Source organism: Hippocampus comes, unplaced genomic scaffold (assembly GCF_001891065.2).
Source record: "Hippocampus comes isolate QL1 unplaced genomic scaffold, H_comes_QL1_v1.1 scaffold158, whole genome shotgun sequence".
In the NCBI taxonomy this organism is placed as follows: domain Eukaryota; kingdom Metazoa; phylum Chordata; class Actinopteri; order Syngnathiformes; family Syngnathidae; genus Hippocampus; species Hippocampus comes.
The window spans coordinates 3,435,854-3,459,137 of record NW_017805548.1 but is presented as its reverse complement, the minus strand read 5'-3'; the positions used below and the strand labels follow the sequence as shown (position 1 = coordinate 3,459,137).

Sequence of the window (23,284 nt, the reverse complement as noted above, 5' to 3'; positions counted from 1 at the left end):
AAAAATAACTCTTCCCAAAATAAATTAACATTGCAACATAAACAGCCTTCAGTGCCCTCAAGCAACAGCATGTGAGGGTTGGTGCTTGTTTGACTCACAATTCTTGAAGGAGAAACATGAGTGATTTCACCCCAGAGAAACACAAGTACAGTATTGTTATCCAGAAATCCAGTTCAACTTGACCTCGACCTCGTCCATCCACCAACACAAACACTACGAGGAGAAAGGCGAATGCGTCCCAGTGAAACACAAATCTTCTTATGCAAACCGAAATCCAGTACTGTCTTTACCTTGAAACAAGCAAACCAAAATGAAACAAAAACCCACAGGGCAGCATCAGTGTCTCTCGATTAACTCGGCGCATTTGTCACTTGATCCGGAGTATTTCCCGGGCAGGTGTTGTCCGTGAATTTTCTCACTGAGGGGATACTGGCTCCACGTCGAACTTCACCAAGCGCTCCAAGATCCAACTCTGACAGACTGTGAAGATGACATGGCGTTAAGTCAATGCATCTTCATCTTTTATTGAGGCAAAGAAAATGGTAAGCTCCAAAGTTTTCTCGCACTACACACACTATACTCTGCCTGCCAGTCAGTGATGTCACTTCGGCTTTCAGGAACAGACTTCCTGAAAGTCAAGTTAAGACTCCTCCAGGCTAAAGGGTGCATGTTATTGTCCATCGTTTGGTTGGGCGTTTTAAAATGCGAAACACGGTAGGACAAATGAATGGATTATGGCCTCATTCTGAGTGTAGCCAAAGCTGACCAAAGATAAGGTGCAGTTCGTTTGTTGTAGTTAGGTGAACATTATGTGATTTTTTTTTTTTTTTTTTTTTAAACTTTTGCAGACTCCTTGTAGGGTGATGACCTGGCCAGTTGTAGTGCAACCCTCCCGTTGAACCTGAGTATTCAAACTCAAGAAAGTCCCCTTCGTCAGACTCCTTTTCCAGGATGTCCAAGACCCTTTAGCGCCCCTGTTCCTGTCGGTCCTGAGCAGAGGGGTAGCAAGGTTTTAAGTGTGAAATGTGTACGACTGGCAGACCGGTGGTCCAGTGGTTAGCGCATCGACCTCACAGTGCAGAGGTCGTGGGTTCAATCCCGGCTCCGGCCTTCCTGTGTGGAGTTTGCATGTTCTCCCTGGGCCTGCGTGAGTTTTTTCCGGGTGCTCAAAATAAAGGAACCTTTGAAATGCAATTTCAAGGTTTTTTACTGACCTAAAATCTAACATTGCTGAGCACCTTCCTATCTCGTTGAATTAGTGGTACTGTATATTTCCTCCCATATATATATATATATACAGAGAGAGAGAGAGAGAGAGAGAGAGAAAGAGAGAAAGAGAGAAACTTGAATGTGCACGTGTGTGTGTGTTTGTGTGTGTGTGCGCACGCGCACGGAGCAGCTCAAACCAAATAAGTTCTAAGTGCCATTTCTCACTGTGGGAATCTAAAGCCTATCAAGATGGACTTGGAACGAGTGGGGGAGGGACAGCTTTGTCATCTTGAACTACTACCCTAATCTGTTCTTAGAGAGAGAGGCTTAGTGAGACCTCAGGTTATATTGACAGTGATGTCCCATTAGTGATTTGTTTCGACGCCCCTCTCTAACTTCTGTGGTGATGTATTTATTTGTTGTTTTTTTCTTTTTGTTTGTTAAAACCCTAACGTTTGCGAAATTTATTGCATTTATTCTCTCTTTTAACAATTACATTTTTGTTTAGCATTTAGCATTTCATCACCATTCTCAGGTTACTTTATTTAGATTTTCAGACAGAGATAAAACAGGATTCAGCAGTTTTTTTCAAGAATTGGCTTTTTTTTCCTCCACGTTTAAATTATTTTTCTTTTGTTTTGTAGTTATAGATTTGTCACAATGAAGGACAGACTGGCTCAGCTCAAGGAGGTAGGCAGAATGTTTATGATTCTACTCTGTGCCTTACCATCTTGTGAAAACAGTGTTATTCTGCTAATCTTTATAAATAACTATTGATAAATTAAAATGCCACAATCGTGTTTGAAGTATCTCAATTTAACATGATTAGATTCAGTATAGCACAGTCAATTTCATATCCCAATGTTATGATGCATTATTAAGAAGCCTAACCTAGAAGCAAACTTCACAAACGAATCCTAGGTCAAAAACAACTTGTTCAAAATATATGATGAATGTGACCTAATTCAATTGATAATCTTCCCCGAAACTTTCCTCAACACATTATGTTCGGAAGAAGTGCTGTCCTGACTTTGATTGAATGTGTACAAATGCATGGCTTGCCATTTAAATACATTTGGAGGGCCCAAATGAAGTAGATAACTGATACAAATATTGTATCTTGAAGTAGGAAACTGGACCTCATGCAAAACAATGTATGTTATTTTTTCCTTTGGCTCTTTCGCTTTCTGGATCCCCTCATTAATGTCTTCCAATTTGGTTTAAACAGACAAGTGATGTCGGAGGGGATGACATTGAGGTTACGGTGGAAAATGAGGCTTTTATGGAAGACTTTTTTGCCCAGGTAGTATATATATGTCGACATCTTCAAGTCAATGTCAATTCAATGGAAATACTAATGATGTTTTTATACATGACTGTATGTGGTTCTATCTTGTTTTAGATTGAGGATATCCGCAACAGTATTGACAAGATTGATGAAAGTGTCACAGAAATAAAAAAACTCTACTCCACCATCTTGTCCTCCCCAACATCCGACCAGAGTAAATTACCTTCAGCTTCACACACACACACACACACACACACACACACACATTTCTCTACAATTATGTATGGTTGTATACTTGTCATACTTCAGTACTCATCGTACTTTGCATTGTCTCTCCTCTTTATTGTTTTCTTGCCCCCTTCCACCTCATTTCTATATTTAGAAACACAGGATGATCTTGAAGCACTCACCAATGAGATTAAGAAGTCTGCCAACAATGCAAGAAACAAACTCAAGAGTCAGTACTTTACCTTGCATCTATTTACATGTTAGACTGATGTTACCAACCAAGGTTTCTTACAAATCGGAATTGTAATGGTTACTTGCTATGAAAGTATTTCATGACAGGATGACAAAAATAGATATGATGAACGTTTTAGGTTTTCAGTTATCACAAGAGTGACTGTAAGGGGAGTTAAAGCTTTTATTCCGGACTGTTTTACTCTGTGTGAATGTTTGTGTTTGAATGTCTGTGTGTGATTGCGTGTGCGCACGGACACACACACACACACACACACACACACACACACACACACACACACACACACACACACACACACACACACACACAAGTTGAGTTGTACTGGCTATAGGACCACGTTAATTGTGGAAAACGTTCTGAAATGGTCTTACAAAAACCTGGCATTTGTACATTAGTGTGTAAAATGTTTATGTCTACTGCATGTAAACACTAACCAGAAACATGTTGATGTTCTTGTTTAGAAGTGAAAAAGCGAGAGAATGTCTTTTTGATTCCTTGTATGTGTGTATTGAAACAGGCATCGAACACCAGCTTGAGACAAACAAAGATGAGAGGGCCTCTGCTGACCTCAGGATAAAAAAATCCCAGGTTAGAATCATCGAATATCTAGAGAAAAGCAGCGTGATCTCATTTTGATACTGTATATTAAATCAGTGATGCTATCACAATTTCCAAATGGTGTAATGACATAGTAAATTATGTGATTCCGCAGCAGTTTAATCCCTCCTTCTTTTAATGGCACAAGTAAGTGTTTGTTTTCAATGTTTACAGGGATATTTTGGCAGAGAAGAACTATCTTTTTTTTTTCTTTTTAGAAACAATCAACGTTAGGGCCTGATTTACTCAAGAGTTGCAAATGTGAAAAACAGACGCAGACTTGATTGATCACATTAAAAGATGTGGAAACTTATACTGACCAGGTGCATGCAGGATTGCAAAATGTGCACCGTTGCTACGCAGTTCTTTAATGCATTCTGCAATGAATACATGATGCAAGTTAGTTCAATTTGTGATTTATCAAACCTGATTAAGATTTGAATTGACATGGCTAATTGTGTGTCTTTCCGAGCTTGTCTGAAAGCCAAGTGCAAATTCAATGCAGCAGCGCTAAGATGCGGGTAAAATCATGTCAACATTATTGAAATGCCAGAAACAAAAAATGATCGCAACAGATTGTCTATTCAGCAATGCAGTTTTGGAGCTTCTGAATGTTCTAAGGTCTGATTTGGAGCCAGTCACATGAAGGAGCCATGCATATCATACACCTTTGACAATCCTCCCTTTCACCTCTGCATTTCCGTACATCTGGATGATTTTAGCATACACTAACGATTGGTGTTGGCCTCTCCCAGACTAGTTTTATGGGTGTACTGTAACAAGTTTAGGCAGGATGGGAAGATGCATCTAATTCCCATACACTCGGGATGAGTTAATCCAACAACTCAAACAAAACAGCCCGTATGTGGTTGCTAGCTTCCCCAAAATTCTCACAAGTAGAGTTTTCTTTTCTGTAACACAATCATGCTTGTTTATCACTTCAAATTTCATTTCAGAGCTACTGTAACTCAAGGGTAAAATCCTCCCCACCATTTTTAAACCTGCTGCTACCAGTTTACATAATCAGTCAAAAGTGACTGAACATGCAATTTTAGTGACCGCAAATTAGGATTTTTAATAAAACATTGCACTCTTATTAGATCATGTACAAGACATCCACCAACAGCCACCACAATCTGTTAAAGGGACCGTTCAATTTAGCACCCGCTATTGGAGATTTGAGTAAAACAGGCCCATAGCGGCACTAACATACTCGTTTGAGCATTCGCACAGTTGAAGATATTCATACCATGATAAGCTTCTCATTTTCATCATGATCAATTTCCACCATTGAAACACAAGTGAACTTTTTTTTTTTCTTTCAAATTTCGCAGCATGCTATCCTGGCAAAGAAATTTGTAGAGGTAATGACAAAATACAATGAGGCGCAAGTTGACTTCAGAGACAAGAGTAAAGGACGGATTGCCCGACAACTTGAGATCAGTAAGTTGCTTTGTCTGTATACTGTAAATACCATTACAGTCTGTTAAAGATAAGATTCATGTCACCGCAAGCATCAGTAAATTGAATACGTCTTAGTGCTGTTTTGAAGACATTTTCTATTGTTGTGTTTTGTGCACAGTATTAAACAGAAAGCAAAGATAACAGAGGTGATTTTTTTAAAAGAAAAAAATTTTTTTTTATTTGTTAATTGTAGCGGGCAAAGCAACAACGGATGAGGAACTGGAGGAGATGCTGGAGGGAGGCAACTCAGCTGTCTTCACTGCTGGGGTAAATATATTGTTGCACACATCCAGTGGTTCCTTGAGACAAGTGTATAATTCATTCAGTGACCATGCTTGTAACTCAAAACACTCATTTCTAAAAATCATCTTTTCCCACTGAAATTAATGGAAAAGCCATTAATCCGTTCCAGCTTCCCCCCACAAAAAAATAACAGTGTTGTAATGTGTATGTTCCCGGGTAAAAATAATACTCCACAATCTTCTTCTTCTCCTTTCGGCTTGTCCCTTTTCAGGGGTTGCCACAGCGAGTCATTAATTTCCATCTTTCCCTGTTCTCTGCATCCTCTACTCTGACTCCAACTACCTGCATGTCTTCCCTCACTGCATCCATGAATGTCCTCTTTGGCCTTCCTCTCTGTCTCCTACCTGGTAGCTCCATCTCTAACATTCTCCTGCCAATGTATCCACTGTCCCTCCTCTGTACATGTCCAAACCATCTCAGTCTGGCCTCTCTCACTTTTTCTCCAAATTTTCCTGTCTGAGTTGTCCCTCTGATGACCTCATTTCTGATCCTGTCCGTCCTTGTGACTCCTAAGGAGAATCTCAGCATCTTGAACTCAGCCACCTCTAACTCTGCCTCCTGTCTTTTGCCTATTTCTAGTGTCTCCAGACCGTACATCATAGCTGGTCTCACAACTGTCCTGTAAACTTTTCCCTTCACCTTAGCTGACACTCTTCTATCACAAATCACTCCTGACAGTTTTCTCCAGCTGTTCCATCCTGCCTGCACTCTGTTCTTGTTGAATACAATGATACTCCACAATATTGTAGAAATACATATGACAATGAAGCAGACTTGCATACTCGAAGATAAAACAGCGGGTGGCAATAATGGTAGCGCCAACCAGCACCGCTCGTTACTCAAAGGACTTGCCACAATTACAAAAGAAGTACGAGACCTCAAGAAAGAGATCAAGGAGAATCACTTGATGTTCAAGGAATAATTTAAAGTGGATGTGAGGTGGGAGTTTGCTGATTTTCTGGAGGAAATGAATGGGGAAAATGGTACCAAATGTTGCGAAAATGCAAGAGCATTACAACAATTGCTCAGACAACTAAAAAAAAGTAGAATAAAGATCCACACATGTCAGATCTCAGGATTTATAATACTTTTCCCGGCTCTGAACAGTCTTGGCCAACTTTCCGTTTTAAAGGGCTGGAACTTCTCATTATATATTGTCAGGTGTGCCGTGGGAAATGATCCAATTATTGGATCATTTCCCATACTTCCCATAATACCTGCCAACCTCAGCTAATACCTGCCCTTATAAATGATTACGATTCCCCTTACAAAGCAACAAAAACCCATACAACGGTTTACCGCGCATGCGCACATCATGCTTTATCAATCCGACCGTACGCAGCGATGAAAAAAAATATACGATTGAGGATTACTTTTGCTGGTTTGCCGTGACAATAGTAGCGATCGACGACGGCATTGTCGTTGGCTACCAGCAGGTGAGACGATCTGGATTTGAGCCAAAATGGTCTTTGTGAGATCGGTTCACAATTTTTTTTTTTCCAGTATAAAAGTTGTAATACGCCATACATGATTTGAAATGATAAAAAAACATATAAAATACGGGGGAAAACGTACAAGTTGACAGGTTTGCAATATGTATGCCTGTGCGGTCTATCGCTTGGCAGAGTAATCGCGTAGTACTCTTCCATACCGGTAGGTAGCAGCAGCAGCGAGCTAATTGTTTTATGCTTGAAGACAAGCGAAGTTTCCGGCGCGAGGCAACACAACGAAAGGTATCTTTCATTTAGATTTACTTTTACCGGAGATGCAACGGCACTGACTCCGTTTTGCTTGGTATGTGGTGAAACAGTGCTATGGTCCCAAGTAAGCTTAAACTCCATCTCCAAACAAAACACCCTTCACTTCGAAACAACAAAGTGGAGTATTTTGTTCGCCTGCGTGAATACACGGAGAAACAAGCAACGTGCATGAGAAAAACCGCAAAGGTAAACGAGAGATCCTTGAAAGCAAGTTACCATGCCGCTGAACATGTGGCTAAAAAAAAAAAAAAAAAATAGTGGCAGAGCAATTAATACTTCCCGCCTGCAAAGCCATTGTAAATGAGATGTTCGGACCCGAAGCGGCTAAAGAAATAGCCTGACTGCTGTAAAACCTAAAAACATAGAAAGAATGAGAGCTGCGAAGGAAGAGCTTTGTGTGTCTTTCATCAGTTGCTGCCAGGATATCAGATCTGTGTTCATCCAAACCATTTATCACACTGAGTGAGAATAAATATGAAATATTCTAAAATATTGGGTTTATGTTGATTTGATTCCTATTCATGGAGTTATAATACAGGTACACCGTTATTCTTCAATGTTAAACAAAACCAAAAAACGCTTATAATAACAACATAACACTTAATTGTTAAAATGAGCTTTTTTTCACATTTTCAGCTAGTGGTGTGCCGTGGGATTTTTCAATGAAAGAAATGTTTCTTGGCTCTTAAAAGATCTGATCTAGTGCACATGTTACTCACTTGAATAGCTTCAGCTCTCCTGTCTGGAGTTGTTTTATTTTCAAAACTAATTCAGATGAAGTTGAGACGTGTTGGAAATGAAGAAAAACAGCATACAATGATTTGCAAATCATGTTCAACCTATATTTAAATAAATAAACTACAAATACAAGATATTTAACGTCAATCTAATAAACGTAATTGTTTTTAGCAAATAATCATTTCCTGGGAATATTATAGCTGAACCAAAAAAAAGAAAATCTGGGACAGGTGGCAAAAAAAAAAAAAAAAAAGAAAATCTGGGACAGGTGGCAAAAAAAGACTGAGAAAGTTGAGGAATGCTCATCAAACACCTGTTTGTAACATCCTACTGGCTAATTGGGAAAAGGTAGGTGCCATGATTGGATATAAAAGGAGCATCCCTGAATTGCTCAGTCATTCACAGGCAAAGATGGGGTGAGATTCACCTATATATGCACAACTGCGTGACAATATCGTCTAACATTTTAAGGACAATATTCCTCAACTTACAATTGCAAGAAACTTAAGGAATTCATCACCTACGGTCCATTATATCATCAAAAGCTTTTAAGACAATCGAGAGAAATCACTGCATGTAAGTTTAGCGCCACTGTTTGCGCATAAGCGGTGACCTAAAGGTCAAAATTCACTGGTTTTCTGACTGGTTGCCCTGTATGTGAATCAAGTAATGGGATTGATGATAGGTTGACATTGTAACTTCTGCTGTACTTAGCGGTGTTGTTTGAATGGCAGCGCCATTGGTGCTGCGTTTTCGACGCTTGTCATGAGAAAGGCTGGGAACCGCATTGAACCAGCCAAAGAGCCGCATGCGACTCGCATCGGAAACCAGAGCACCTGGAGAAAACCCACACAGGCACAGTGAGAACATGCAAACTCCACACAGGAAGGCCGGGTGCAGAATCGAACCCTGCACTCACCCTTTTCCGACTGAGGACCAATGTTTCAGATTTGAAGGTGTTTATTTTCATCCCAACCTCTTCACACTCGGCTGCGAACTGCTTCAGTGAAAGTTGGAGAGCCCTGCTTGATGAGGTCAACAGTACCACATCATCTGCAAAAAGCAAAGATGCAAAACCCCCTTTACGCCTCAGCTACGCCTAAAAATTCTGTCCAGAAGGGTTATGAACAGAATCGGCAAAAAAGGGCAGCCATGGCAGAGTCCAACCCTCACTGGGAATGATTCCAACTTGCTGACGGCAATGCGAACCAAACTCTGACACCGGTGGTGTTGGGAACGAACAGCCAGGTTCAGGGGGTGCGGTGCGGTACCCCATACTCCCAAAGCATCCGCCACAGAACTCCCTCGAGAGACATGGTCCAACCTCTTCTCCAAGTCCACAAAGCACATGCAGACTGGTCGGCGAGCTCCCATGTACCCTCGAGGACGCTGCTAAGGGTGTAGAGCTGGTCCACTGTTTCACGGCCGGGACGAAAATCACACTGCTCCTCCTGAATCTAAGGCTCAACTTCCCGACGGACCCTCCTCACCAGCACCCCCGAATAGACCTTACCAGCGAGGCAGAGGAGTGTGATCCCTCTGTAGTCGGAACACACCCTCTGGTCCCCCTTTTTAAAAAGAGGGATCACCAACCTGGTCTGCCAAACCAGAGGCACACTCCCCGATGACCATGCGAGGTTGCAGAGGCGTGTCAACCAGGACAGCCCCACAACATCCAGAGCCTTGAGGAACTCCGCGCGGATCTCATCCATGCCTGGGTCTCTGCTACCGAGGAGCTTTTTAACCACCTCGATGACTTCAACCACAGAGATAGGAGAGCCAACCTCAGAGTCCTCAGACCCTGCTTCCTCTAAGGAAGGCGTGCTGGTTGGAGTTGAGGAGGTCTTCAAAGTATTCTGCTCACCGATGCACAATGTCCCGAGTCAAGATCAGCACGCCCCATCCCCGCTGTACACAGTGTTAATGGTGTACTCAGTACACCATTACACTGTACTGCTTCCCCCTCCTGAGACGTCGTCAGATGGTGGACCAGAATTTCCTCCAAGCAGCCCGAAAGTCTGCTTCCATGGTCTCACTGAACTCTTTCCCATGCCCCAGTTTTTGCCTGACGACCGTTGACCATTGCATCCGACCCCTTTGGCCCCTCCCATCGGTAGTGAACCCATGGGAGGGTGGACCCAGGATGCCTCTGGTTGGGCCCCATGGGTGGAAGCCTGACCACCAGGCACTCGCCAGCGTTCCCCACATGGAGGCCTGGCTTCAGAGGGGGAGCCTCAGTGACCAGTGTCTGACTAAGGCATATTAGGGCCCATATTTTTGACGCAACGGAAGTGGCCTTTGAGCTATGCTTAGTCTGGCCCCTTACGAACAATCTGTTTCCATGGATAGCCTTGTCAGAGATCTAAATCCCCAAAACATCCTAGCTCTGCTGCTGATCAGGGACACCAAAGCTATCCAGGCGAAAAGGCAGTGACTCACAGTTAAGATTATCGGCATCCTTATTTTTATTATCTGAGTGCCATGGCTGGGACATCATTGTTTGTTGTGTGGTCCTCAGTCATGATTTCATAAAGTGGATTGCATACGTATCCTGAGTCTTGCTCATCACATTTAAGGGTGGAGGTGGGAACAACCCTCAAATAAAGAGCAGTGTTTAAAATGGTGGAGAGTTAATATATTTTTTGTGTCACGGTGTTTATTCGATAACGATTTGAACGAATACGCCACTAATCCTATGTTGCAAAATTGTGTTGGTGACAAGCACTCTGATTGGCTGTTAATCAGGAAATGCTAATCACTGCATGAGCAACGAGTTAAGTTAATGGCAAAGAAAAAGACATCATCTTGTAAATTAAGATAAGCAAAACCTTGCGCTCTTCCTGCGTTAGTTGCGGATGTGTTGGTTATGGCAAGTGTGGGAATTTTGTGTTAAGAAACCATGAGTGAGATCGTCATTGCGAGATGACTGAAGTCTGCACACTTGCCAATAGTGGAGATGCGATGAACCCCGTGAACAGTCCAAACCTTCAGCCGACAGTGTCGGCAAATGTATCAACTCTGCATTTGAATTCATTTGCACTGTCGCTCCATTAAGAGTTCACTAATATGTACAGTACTATTATCTAGTTTCCCCCGACAAAATGAGTGGTATGACCACGGTGAAGACTGTACTGTATTAGAAATTGGAATGTGCTTGAGTTACTTTGTATTTGTGCTTGTAAATAAATAAGGATAATTAAATCACTGAAATGTTTCATTTGTTTTTAGATTAAAAAAAAACGGCTTCCAAAGTGGCTGGACTGCGGCGGTTCCGTTTTCGTGAGGATTTCTCTTGGTTCAGAAATCCTCTCACAGGGCACAGAATGTTGGGCGTCCGGAACGTTCTGGACAGAATCGGACTCGACAAACGTCGACTCGGGAAAGTTGATCTCCCAAAAATATTTATTTATTAAAAAATAAAGGCGTACAAATAATAATAAATAATTTAAAAGTACAAATAATGACATTGGACAACAAGCCAGGAGTAATGCGAAGAAAACAAAAGGCGCTTGCACAAGGCAAGGAAAAAAAGCACGAACGAAAATAACTTGTAACAAAAGTACAAGAAAGACATAACCACGTGGAAAACACAGTGAATACACTTAAACACACCATGAACTACAGTACCGTGTACTTGAATAATGAAGAACATTAGCAAAGGCAAGAGCCAAAAAATGGAGAAAATATAAATCAAGACAAGAACCAAAAACAGAACGAGAGTAGTAAGAGAGCATCTAGAAAAAAATGCAATGAACAATGACTTGAGCAAGGCAAAATTATCGAACAGTTTGACGTGGTCCATGAGGCAAATGCGCTGCAGGAAAACCGGGAACACCTCTGTCACCTGCTAGACACTAACAGAACGTGATCATGACACAGAATATGCTGGTGTAGAAAGATACATGAGAGCCAGTTTGAATCACTTAGGGAAATAATGTTTTTGTGTTCGCCAATACTGCCATGGATCTTCGTGTCTGTCGATACTAAGTTCTGCCAAGTCTTTCTGAACTTCAATGGTAGCATTCACCGTCACAGATGTGGATGAATTTTTACTATTTTGTATTGATTTGTCCAAGTGCTGTCAAAGTTTGCTTCCCGAGAGACTTTATATCCATAAACACAAGGTGTGTTTGTGGCTGTGAAGCTTCAGATGATGCTGGAGCTGAAGTTGATGCTGGTGTTGAAGCCGATGCTGAGGGAGAAATGTGTTGTATGACTGAAGCACATTCCAATGTGAATCTTCTCTCTGCCTCTGGAGATCTATGTGCACTGAGGAAAGCAAGTTTTTTTTTTTTGTTTTTTTTTTTAATCTCGGATCTGACATAGTGCTTAAAAGGTTTTGAAAATTAAATACCCAGGACTTCCTTCCAATCTGTGTCAGGACAGGAATACATTTTGTCAAAAGCTGTCATGAGCCATCTACACTACAAATATGCTGCAGCGTTAAGTGTCATGGATTCATCACCTGATCACTGTTCAGATGTTGAGAGGTCTTGCAGAGTCTTGCGCCATCCTCAAAATCACATGGTAGCAAAACAGAAAGAAGAATACGATTAACATAACATGCACATACTCAACTCAATTTGAGACCCCTGGTTAGGGTATAATTTTTGGAGCCCAAGATGACACGTAAATCATCATTTAAGAGTTATAGGAGTACTGAGCCATTAAAATATGAATAAATCACACAATACCCCTCTATAATATTAAAATTACCAGGCCTGATGTATGTGCAACATTTCAGGAGTTCTTAGTCATGTTTAGAGCGTCCAAAACAGTGTGATAAAACTTTTTTAAAAAAATGTATATATTGTGATAATTGTGATAAACCTCAGTTTTCGAACGTCTCTGTTCTCAACCAAAAATTTCGAGTTTTTTTATGCCTCGGATTATGACCGAAAATCGGTTCTCGACCAAACTGAGCGTACTTGAATGCGCCACTTGACTCCTCTCGCCTTCCTTACCTGCTCTCCCCCCCTCACAAAAGTTGTAATGGCGTCTAACAGGCGCAACGAGGAAGTGACGCTCCCTTGTGGAGCGTTCCATTGTGAGCAGACGTGTTCAATAAAGATAAAAAAAAGAGCGTCCAGTGTGACCGAACGTGTTCAATAACGATTTTTTTGAAAAAGCATCGTGTTTGTTGACATCTTCGCAAATCGGACTGTGATTTCTGCATTGTGTATCAGCTCCTAATCATGGCACCAAAGAAAACAAGTGGAAGTAGTAAAGATGGTGAAAAAAAGAGGAAAATAGTGCAAAAAACTATTGAATTTTAGAAAGATTTGACAGCGAAATATTAATCAAGTGTACGTGTTTCTGTGTTGGCTAAGGAGTTCGGCATGCCGAAATCGACGATCAGCAGCATCCTAAAAAAGAAAGACCATCTTAAAGTCACTGATGTGGCTAAAGGATCTTGTGTGCTTCCCAAAGAAAGGCCACAAATATTAGAGGAAGTGGAGAAGCGTTTGCTTATTTTTATAAATGAAATACAGCTAGCAGGGGACAGTCTTAGCCAAGATACGATTTGTGGCAAAGCAAGACAATTGTATGGAGATTTGATAAAAAAGGATCCTAGCATTGCTCCTGAAGAGTTTGATTTAAAAGCAAGCAGAGGATGGTTCGAAAAGTTTAGGAAAAGAAGTGGGATACACTGCGTGATTCGTCATGGGGAGGCAGCCAGTTCAGACAAGGAAGCTGCTGAAAAGTTGAAAGTTGAGTTTGAAAATCTCATCAAGGCCGAGGAATATCTTCCTCGGCAAACTTTTAATATGGACAAGACTGCACTTGTGGGGATAAAGCGGTTCAGAAATGACTGAAAATCGGTTCTTGACCAAACTGAGCACACTTGAATGCGCCACTTGACTCCTCTCGCCTTCCTTACACGAGGAAGTGACGCTTCTTCGGGTAGATGAGGAAGTGACGCTTCCTCGTGTAGCGTTCCATTGTGAGCAGATGTCTTCAATAAAGATTTTTTTTTTTTTTTTTTTCAAAGAGTGTGATTTCGGTTTTGGAACAAATCGGTTTTCAAACAGCCTTCTGGAACCGATCATGGTCGAAAACCCAGATATGACTGTACCATATTTTCTGCACTATAAGACGCATCCGATTATAAAGTGCACCTTCAATGAATGGCCTATTTTAAAACTGTTTTCATATATAGGGTGCACTATATTATAAGTTACATTGAATAGAAGCTATTCAATAGTGGCTGCAGTTGCATGATGCATCCATTAGATGGTGCTATGCTAAAGGAATACAATACAATACAATGCAATACAGCTTTGTTTGCGTAGAGCCTTCACAACCAATGCAGCCGTAATAGCCATCAGAACTGGTCACAAACATGGACATGAAAAATAGAAATAAAAATGGCATTACAAAACAATAAATGAAAGACAAAAGTTATGAAGACAACTGATTCAACAAAAAGGCACACAGACCTCGTGGGCTCACATCCACAAGGGGATGAATATCCTTAGAAGTCTTGCTTGTCTCCTACTTCCTTCGTTTAGTCAGTAGTTAACGATGCTTTTGGTATTATCTTCTTTTCATAATGGCTGCGCAGAGCTCACCAAGTCTGTTTGAGTGTGTGTTGGCGAATGCATGTCAATTAGTGTCGGGCAGAATGCTTTTAGGTTTCAATTGGTTCCTGCTAATAATCACCACTAGATAGCACAGGAACACTAAAACAACTCTGGTGAATATAAATAGACTGTGTAACACCATGCATAAGGCACACTGGCTTATTGGGCGCACTGCTGGCTTTTGGGAAAATTGAATGCTCTGCAGTGCGCCTTATAGTGCAGAAAATACTGCATTTGGGTAGAAAAAGTCTAGACTTATTGCTTAGATGGCTTCCCCCATGATCCAATCATCATATTGTTGCTGTTTGTTTGCCCGTATTGCATTGGATGCATTCAATTAGGCAAAGTTTATTTATTTATATTTATTTATTTTATTTGTTTCTGTTTCCCAAAATGCTAAAACGCAATTGAGTCAAGATGACTTGAAACTGCAGTGGCAAAGTGTAACTTGATGGGGGTTAGTGTAGTTGCAGACACAAGAATGTTATTTTGACTTTTGTTGACAGTTCCAGGGTTCCCACAGGTCCTTAAAGTTTATAAAAACCCATAAAAAAGAAGTAAGGTTATGTTCTTAATTGTCCTTAATTTTCAGGGAAAGCTTCAAAAATCAATAAAAATCCTTAAAAATTAACCTGTGGTGTTCATTTCATTTGTGTATGTCATTTTCCCCACCCTTCCAATTAATAGTTTTGTCGGAAAATGCGCCTGGCGCCCTTCCCCTCAAACCCCGCTGTCGGGCTACATGCCTTCTTGTTTCCCGCTCTGCTTTTCTTGTCGTCTCTGACCAGTTGCGATGATCACGTGATCACTTCGGGTTATTTCGGGCCAATTTGACAGACAGTAGAGTATGTAAAATAAAGGGTTAGCTGATTGCCCCTAAAAATAAAGATGTGCCCTTCCTTTGGCAGCAATGATTTGAACACCAGCTCAGTGATATGTGCCTTTCTGTTCATTAAATCCACTCTGAATCCCCTGCTCAATGGAGAAAGGGTCCTTAAAAATGGCTAAATTATCCCTCAAAAGTCCTTAAAAGGTCCATAAATAAAAAGCAAGTGGAAGAGTGGGAACCCTGATTAATCCATCCTCGGTTTTGACTTTTATTGACAGCTCATAATCCGTCCTTCAGAGGAGTCTGAGATGCTTGAGACATGCTGCATAAATGTGCTTGCAAACAGAATGTGGTCTTTTTTTTCCCACATGATAATATCTGTGTGATCTTTTTCACAGATTATGGATTCCAATTTAAACCAGCAGGCCTTGAACGAGATTGAGGCTCGTCACAAAGACATTATTAGGTTGGAGAGCAGCATCAAAGAGCTTCATGACATGTTTGTTGATATTGCCATGCTGGTTGAGAACCAGGTATGTGACAAACAAATGCAAGTTAAACAGATTACAATTCTCGAAATAAAGTTCATATTAAGTGAAAATATTGACAACAACTTTGCACATATGCATTTTGTGTTTTTTTTTCAATGATATTCAGAATATCCTAAGTGATTAATGAAGCCTAAACTAAACAAATTATTTCATGCCATTTTGATCAACAAGAGACAATACAGTGAGGAAAGTGATGAGGAAAACTTTAGAGCAGTGGTTCTTTAGAGCAGTGGTTCTTAACCTTATTAGAGGTACCGAACCCAACCACTTCATATGCGCATTCATCGAACCCTTCATTAATGAAAAATAAAAATTCGAGAAGTGTTCCTTGAGTTTTGCCGGTGTGAGACTAGAGTTGCTCAACTTGGCATGACAAATCATGCAGATAGGGTGCTGAGTCCCATCACGTTCCGTGATGCATGTGAATCCATGTGCTACATATTCGTCCGACCACTTTTTTTGTGTGTATTGAAACACTCAAAAAAAAAAAATCACACGACATACTATCACGACAGTCACACGTTGACTACTGAGCGAACTAAATTTCCCGAAGCACTGATTGTAATGTGATCATCTGCAGCCAGTGATGGCCAAGCGGGCGTGTCATAACTAATTGACATGTTGTGTGTCTTAACCTCCATGGTAGAGGCTCCGTCGAACCCCTGAGACCGATTCATCGACCCCTTGGGGTTCGATCGAACTCAGGTTAAGAACCACTGCTTTAGAGGAAAATCATTGCATGCCTGGATGAGAATGCCCTCTTTGTTGCAATTCCATACTTTTGTCTTGCCCAATCATGGTTAAATCATTCATGCCATTATGGAATCTAACTGTAGTAAATAATTGGCTTAGGGGTGGGGATGTCCCAATTTTTCTTTGTCACTTGGAGAATTAGTGTCTGCATTTGCTCATTATTTATTGGCCTTCTATCTCTCAGGGTGGCATGATTGACAGAATTGAAAGTAACATGGATCAATCAGTCGGCTTTGTAGAGAGAGCAGTGGCTGACACCAAGAAAGCAGCCAAGTTTCAACAGGAAGCACGAAGGGTAAGTGTGGCTTGATTTTCTCAAGTTAATTATTTGAAATATTTCACTTGTTATATTTTCTTGACTTTTGAGTTTGATGAGGGAGCAGATCTCAACTCAACTCAACTGTATTTATAGAGCACTTTAAAACAACCACCGGTGTATACAAAGTGCTGTACATGGAGCAAATATCATACATACAACAATAAACAATAAAACAATAAATTCATAATGAAGACAGTAGAAAGCACAAAATCAGTAAAAAACTAAGATTCAGTAGGAGTCATGCCGAGTCAAAAGCCATAGAATACAAATGAGTTTTGAGATGAGTTTTAAAGATGGGCAGCGAAGGGGCTTGCCGAATGTTCAGTGGGAGGTCATTTCAAAGAGAGGGAGCAGCAACGGAAAAGGCTCGGTCCCATCTCAGCCTCCGCTTAGTTCTTGGTACCTCTGATAAAGTCTGGTCCCCAGACCTGAGGCACCGGGCAGGTGTGTAGGGGCGGAGGAGCTCAGAGAGGTAAGGTGGAACGAGGCCATTTAAAGATTAGAAAACAAATAGGATGTTAAAAAGAAAAGAAAACAATGTATAGGGAGCCGCTGAAGGGATGTCAGAGTAGGGGTTATGTGCTCCCTCTTACGAGTACCAGTCAAGAGGCGAGCAGCAGCATTCTGGACCAACGAGAGACGCTAAATGGAGGATTGGCTGACTCCCAAGTAAAGTGCATTACAGTAATCCAGCCAGGATGTGATGAAGGCATGAATTACTGTTTCAAAGTGCTCATGAGAAAGGAAAGGTTTTACTTTAGCCAGCTGCCTAAAATGAAAGAAGCTGGATATAATAAGGGCACCGATTTGCCGGTCCAATTTAAAATCTCTGTCCATATTAAGACCCAAGTTTGAGACTGTTGACTTAAGATAAAGAGCCAGGGGGCCCAAGTCTACAGGATGGGATGTACAAGGGCCACTGGGACCAAACAATATCACCTCTGTCTTCTTTTCATTGAAAGTCAAGAAATTTAGTGTCATCCAGGTCAGATAATCATAGCATGACATCACGACAACTGGGATGGTGGGTACTTTATTTTATATCTACTCAGTGTATTCATAATATTTTGAAATCAAGATATAGAGTTTATATAGTAATAATGAGAAATACTATTTGAAATATTGTACTAAACAGTGTACTAAGATATCTGACTGTACAGTGGTGCCTTGACTGAACAAAGTAATAACTTTTTTCGATTTATGGCCTACAGCTTATTGATTTTTTTTTTTTTTTCCTTCTGAGAGTGAATGAATGCACTTCAGACACGACTTCAGTGATGGGGCAAAAAATGGAGCAGTTAACCCTCTGATGTTAGGACAGCCCACCGAGGGGCTCTCCGTCATCTGTCAAAACAAATCGCTGATGCACATCGTCAGCTGAGTACACGTGTGAACATGTTATACATCTTTTAAAAGATGAGTTTCTGGAGATTTGAATGGTACCCAACATTTTACAATTGTCAAATTTGAACTGGAACTTGGGGAGACCTCAAGCTTTGAGTAGTATTTTCAAGTCCTAATCAACATTCTAAACTCATTTTCAAGGCAGATTTTGTGAAAAGAAATTAGACGAACATAAGATTCACATTTTTTTCCTGTTTTCAAACATCCATAGTTCAGTGACAGGAGCACTTACACAGATTCTGACTGTTTGGGAGAAATATTCAAAATGATAACATTTTGAATATTTCAAAAGGAGACCCAAACTATGGTGATACTCCAAATGGTTCAATTGATTTGCCTTATATATACCTGCATATATATTTTTTTGAAGTAGCTCCAGAAATTGTTATGGTTGCATAAATGGCTGCTGAGCTTTCACAGGCAGAGCTGAGCTTGTGTTAATTTTTTTCTTCTGAAAGGTGGCACGGTGAGCGAATGGTGAGCATGTCCACCTATCAGTATCACTGTAGTAATTTGCATGTTCTCCCTGTGCATGCCTGGGTTTTCTCTGGGTACTCCAGTTTCCTCATACATTACAAATATATGCATGGTAGGTTGATTCAATGCTCCAAATCGCACCTAGTTATAATTGTGAGCGCAAATGTTTGTTTGTCTATGTGTGCCCTGCGATCGGCTGGCAACCAGTCCAGAGTGTAGCCGGCCAACAGCCCGAAGACAGTTGGGATAGGCAGCATGCCCGCGACCCTCGTGAGGATAAGCTCACTATCATGCATTATAAGAGTAGAATAAGGCAACACACTAGAAATATGGAGAATACTAAATCACGCCATCGAAAATAGCTCTAAAAATATACACTACCGAGAATATTCTATAAAAGATAAAAACACTGTTATTGATAAAATTGCAGAAATAACTAATTAATTTAATGAATATTTTCAATATCAGTGGTAACCGAGCAAAAGAAATTCCTGTTGAGATTTTTATAGAGGTCGCTGATGGTGCAACGGTACACTCGCCTGACTTGTGTTTGGGCAGCGTGGGACCGGTTCCCACTCAGTGATGGTGCGAATGTGGGTGTGAGTGGTTGTTCGTCTCCACATGTGCCCTAATGATTGACTGGCGACCAGTTCAAAGTGTAATCCGCCTTTCGCTCGAAGTCGGCTGGGATAGGTTCCAGCACCCTCCCGTGAGACTGTTCAGGATAAGTTGTGAAATGGGTGGATGGATTTTAATAGATCTTAACAAAACATTTGATACCATAGATCATACTATATTATTGAATAAATTGGAGAGGTATGGAATAAGAGGTCTGACATATAAATGGATGAAAATATATTTAGATAATAGATATCAGTGTGTGCAGTTCACCAACATAAAATCAAATCAATTGAAGATTACTCATGGAGGTCCTCAAGGGTCAGTGTGAGGCCCAAAACTATGTATATTGTATATAAATATTTACTGTGTCTTCAAACTATTTAAAATGTCTTATTTTTTGTTGATGACCTAACTATATTGCTCTGGAGAAAATCTGAAACAGCTTCTGACTACTGCGGAAAATAAATGGAACATATTAAAAACGTGTTTGATATCAAAATAGTATCACTAAACTTAAACAAAATAAAGTTAATTGTTTTTGGCACTAAATCTAGTAAAAAAACAAGTCAAAATTATGGTAAATTCAATTGAAATAGAAAGAGTGTATGACAATAATTTCCTTGGAGTCGTAATTGATGCAAATTATGTTGAGAGTCACATACTAAAAATGTCAAAGGGAAAATGTAAAAAAATCATAGGGATCCTGTCCAAATCCTAGGATGTCCTGATTAAGAACTCATAACATACATTGTTTATTATTATTACCATACCTAACCTGTTGTGTGGAAATATAAGGAAACACAAATAAAACAAATACGATCCCGGTTGTCAAATTACAAAAAAAGAACTTTCATCCATTCATCCATTTTCTGATTCGCTTTATCCTCACAAGGGTCGCGGGCATGCTGGAGCCTATCCCAGCTGTCTTCGGCAGTCGGCGGGGGACACCCTGAACTGGTTGCCAGCCAATCGTAGCAAAAAAATCAAATAAATTGCTTAAATGACGGAATTTTTTTGAATGTGTTAGATTGAGTGTTATATAATGAAATATTGATTATGAGTATGAGCGTATAACGATACATAAATGTGTGGGCTTATGTACTGCATGTAAATAAGCTGCAGACATATGTTCACATGAGTCTTTGAGTGCAGTTGTATATTTTGAGTAGTTTTATATGTTGACTTTTTTTTTTTGTTGGAATATAGTACCTGAATGACCTATCATTTATTAACAAGAAACAAGTCAAAATACACAAAGAACAAGGAGTAGGACTAAATAAGTTTTTTTTTCTTTGTCCAACTTCCCTCTGAACATGTAAACTGTGCTAAATGATGGCCATTTATGTTTTCCCTTCTTTTAAACATTTTTACTTTCTCCTATAATATTTATGTTTCTGTACAACAAACAAACAAAGAAACATCATCCATCCATAATCTGAGCCGCTTATCCTCATGAGGGTTGTGGGTTGTGGGCGTGCTGGACCCTATTGCATCAGGCGCAGGGTGCACCTTGAACTGAGTGTTCCATGAACCTACCATGCATGTTTTTGGAGTGTGGGAGGAAAGTGGAGTACCCGGAGAAACTCCACGCAGGCACATTGAGACAAACTCTACAGAAGTAGGCCGAGGCCAGATTCAAACCCATAACCTCTGCATTATGAGGCAGATGTGCTAACCAGTCGACCACTGTGCCACCCACAAACAAATGCCATGTTTTCCAAATGTATATCATAGAGCAGGGGTGTCAAACTCATTTTTGTCGTGGGCCACATTGTAGTTACGGTTTGCCTTGACGGGCCGTTCTGAATTTTGGGAAACCATATAAATCTTTAATCACCTCCACGTATTACATACACAATGCACAACAAATTTATGAATAACTAGTTTCAAAATCAGAAGTCAAGAATAATGACTGTTATTGTGAATTACATATGACAATTAGAATGTTTTTAGTCCAGACTTCAGCAAGCATCATGGAACTTGACATGCTTGATTTTCTTTCGCGGGCCACATAAAATGATGTAGCGGGCCACATCTGGCCCCCGGGCCTTGACTTTGACACCTGTGTCATAGAGGGAGCAAATACAACAACAAAATTCAGGATTCAGCCTTGAGGCATTCTGCATGAGAGAAATGCCATTGGAGGATACACCGTCCAAAAAAACAAAACAAAATGCAATGTTTTTTTCAGAGCTTGGAGCAGATTAATGTGATTTCTGTTCATTTCAATGAGGAAAGTTGCTTTGAGACACAAATAATTTAAGTTACAAGTATGACCAGTGAACAGAGTTAAACTTATAAGTCAAGGTATCACTGTAATGAAATCAGTGTTGATGTAATAAAGTCAAGTCAAGACAAGTACAACTTTATTGTCAAATAGCACAGATGAAATTTCCTCCCTCTTAAACAGACAAGATACAACAAGAGGAGCCGCTGCGGGTGCCCGCGCCGCCATCAAAAGAAATATTAACAAAAAAATGACAAAATAATACAAAACAACACATTAGACACAGACAATCGTGCAATCTTAACCGCTTCCCTGCATACACTTTGTTGTTTGAAGCAGTTGAAGAACACCTGTAATGCATATTCCTTTGTTTTATACTGACATAACGTTTTCTCCTTCTCTTTCATGCTCTGAAGAAACAAATGATGATCTTCTGTTGCTGTGTGTTATTGGCTGTTGTCCTCGGTTCATTTTTCTACAGTTTTTTTAAATAAACAATGGGTACATTCTTTGACTTGCTGAGTCTAAACAAATGAAAAGCTGTGCACCTTAGATTACATAGAAAACTCTTGGGCCTGTCATTTGCTTTAAATGTCATCTGTCCTTTTCCTGACCCTGAAAAGCTAATGTGGAGACTTGTTTCAAAATACATTCTACAGTATATGTCTGAAGATAATTGATGAAAACGTGCACAGACTGAGAAAAATTGTACCATCATACTGGATTGTTGAGCTGTACTTTTCCTCTTTTCCACCATTTCAGTTGTCTGGATTTTTACGGTGTGGCCCTTCCCCACACTTCTTGCATCAGGGGTTTTCCCACACAATCACAAGTTAAAAGTTTTCAATACAAGGGCCATTTTTTTCACTACAGTTAGAAGATAGCGAGAAAGCTAAGCCTTCAACCTGAAAAAGAATGCATCTCTCCTGGATTGCCAGAATTTACAGAACAGCTGGGTGTCGTTATTTACATTGTAAAGGACGGCCGCAATATGTTGAAACATAAAGCATTGTGGAATTTATAATGAGCATGAAATATGTGCTCAAATGTCTGTTGTCTGAGCCACAGGCTGAATCAATTGGACCACCATGGTGTAATAAACTGTTAATTCTTCCTGAAGTGTCTCTGTTATGTTCACACACACACACACACACACACACACACACACACACACACACACTACTCTTGTCCCCGTAGATGGGGTTGCCTACAGGCTTCCTTATCTTGAAGGCCTCTTCAATCTTTTGAGTTGATTGATTTCTGATGTGATGACTTTTCCATTTTTGCAATCAAAAATGTGGTTATTTTATTTATTCTACAGTGATCTGTAATCATGGCTGATTTTTTTGTTTTTGTTTTCGTTTTCTGCTGTTTGTTTTTGCATTCATATATATATTCATTCATTCATTCATCTTCCGAACCGCTTGATCCTCACTAGGGTCGCGGGGGGTGCTGGAGCCTATCCCAGCTCTCTTCAGGCAGTAGGCGGGGGACACCCTGAATCGGTTGCCAGCCAATCGCAGGGCACACAGAGACGAACAACCATCCACGCTCACATTCACACCTTTGGACAACTCAGAGTGTTCAATCAGCCTACCATGCATGTTTTTGGAATGTGGGAGGAAACCGGAGTACCCGGAGAAAACCCACACAGGGGAGAACAGAACAACTCCACACAG

General features: G+C 40.5%; 1 protein-coding gene across 1 annotated transcript; it reads left to right on the top strand.

Annotated features, from left to right (window-relative positions):
• The first annotated feature begins 1,402 nt into the window (after positions 1-1,402).
• stx3a (syntaxin 3a) lies at positions 1,403-22,701 on the top strand. Its single transcript, XM_019879662.1, has 10 exons — positions 1,403-1,899; positions 2,438-2,512; positions 2,612-2,711; positions 2,880-2,954; positions 3,496-3,566; positions 4,910-5,018; positions 5,233-5,306; positions 15,652-15,786; positions 16,742-16,852; positions 22,022-22,701. The coding sequence occupies exons 1-10, from the start codon at positions 1,870-1,872 to the stop codon at positions 22,097-22,099; spliced, it is 858 nt and encodes a 285-aa protein (XP_019735221.1). The 5' UTR covers positions 1,403-1,869; the 3' UTR covers positions 22,100-22,701.
• The last annotated feature ends 583 nt before the right edge of the window (positions 22,702-23,284 follow it).

Excerpts from the sequence above, each read along its gene's own strand:
- stx3a (XM_019879662.1), top strand. The coding sequence starts at position 1,870 with ATGAAGGACAGACTGGCTCAGCTCAAGGAG. Across the intron at positions 2,712-2,879 it reads CTCCCCAACATCCGACCAGA|AAACACAGGATGATCTTGAA; the intron begins GTAAATTACCTT and ends TTCTATATTTAG. Across the intron at positions 2,955-3,495 it reads TGCAAGAAACAAACTCAAGA|GCATCGAACACCAGCTTGAG; the intron begins GTCAGTACTTTA and ends GTATTGAAACAG.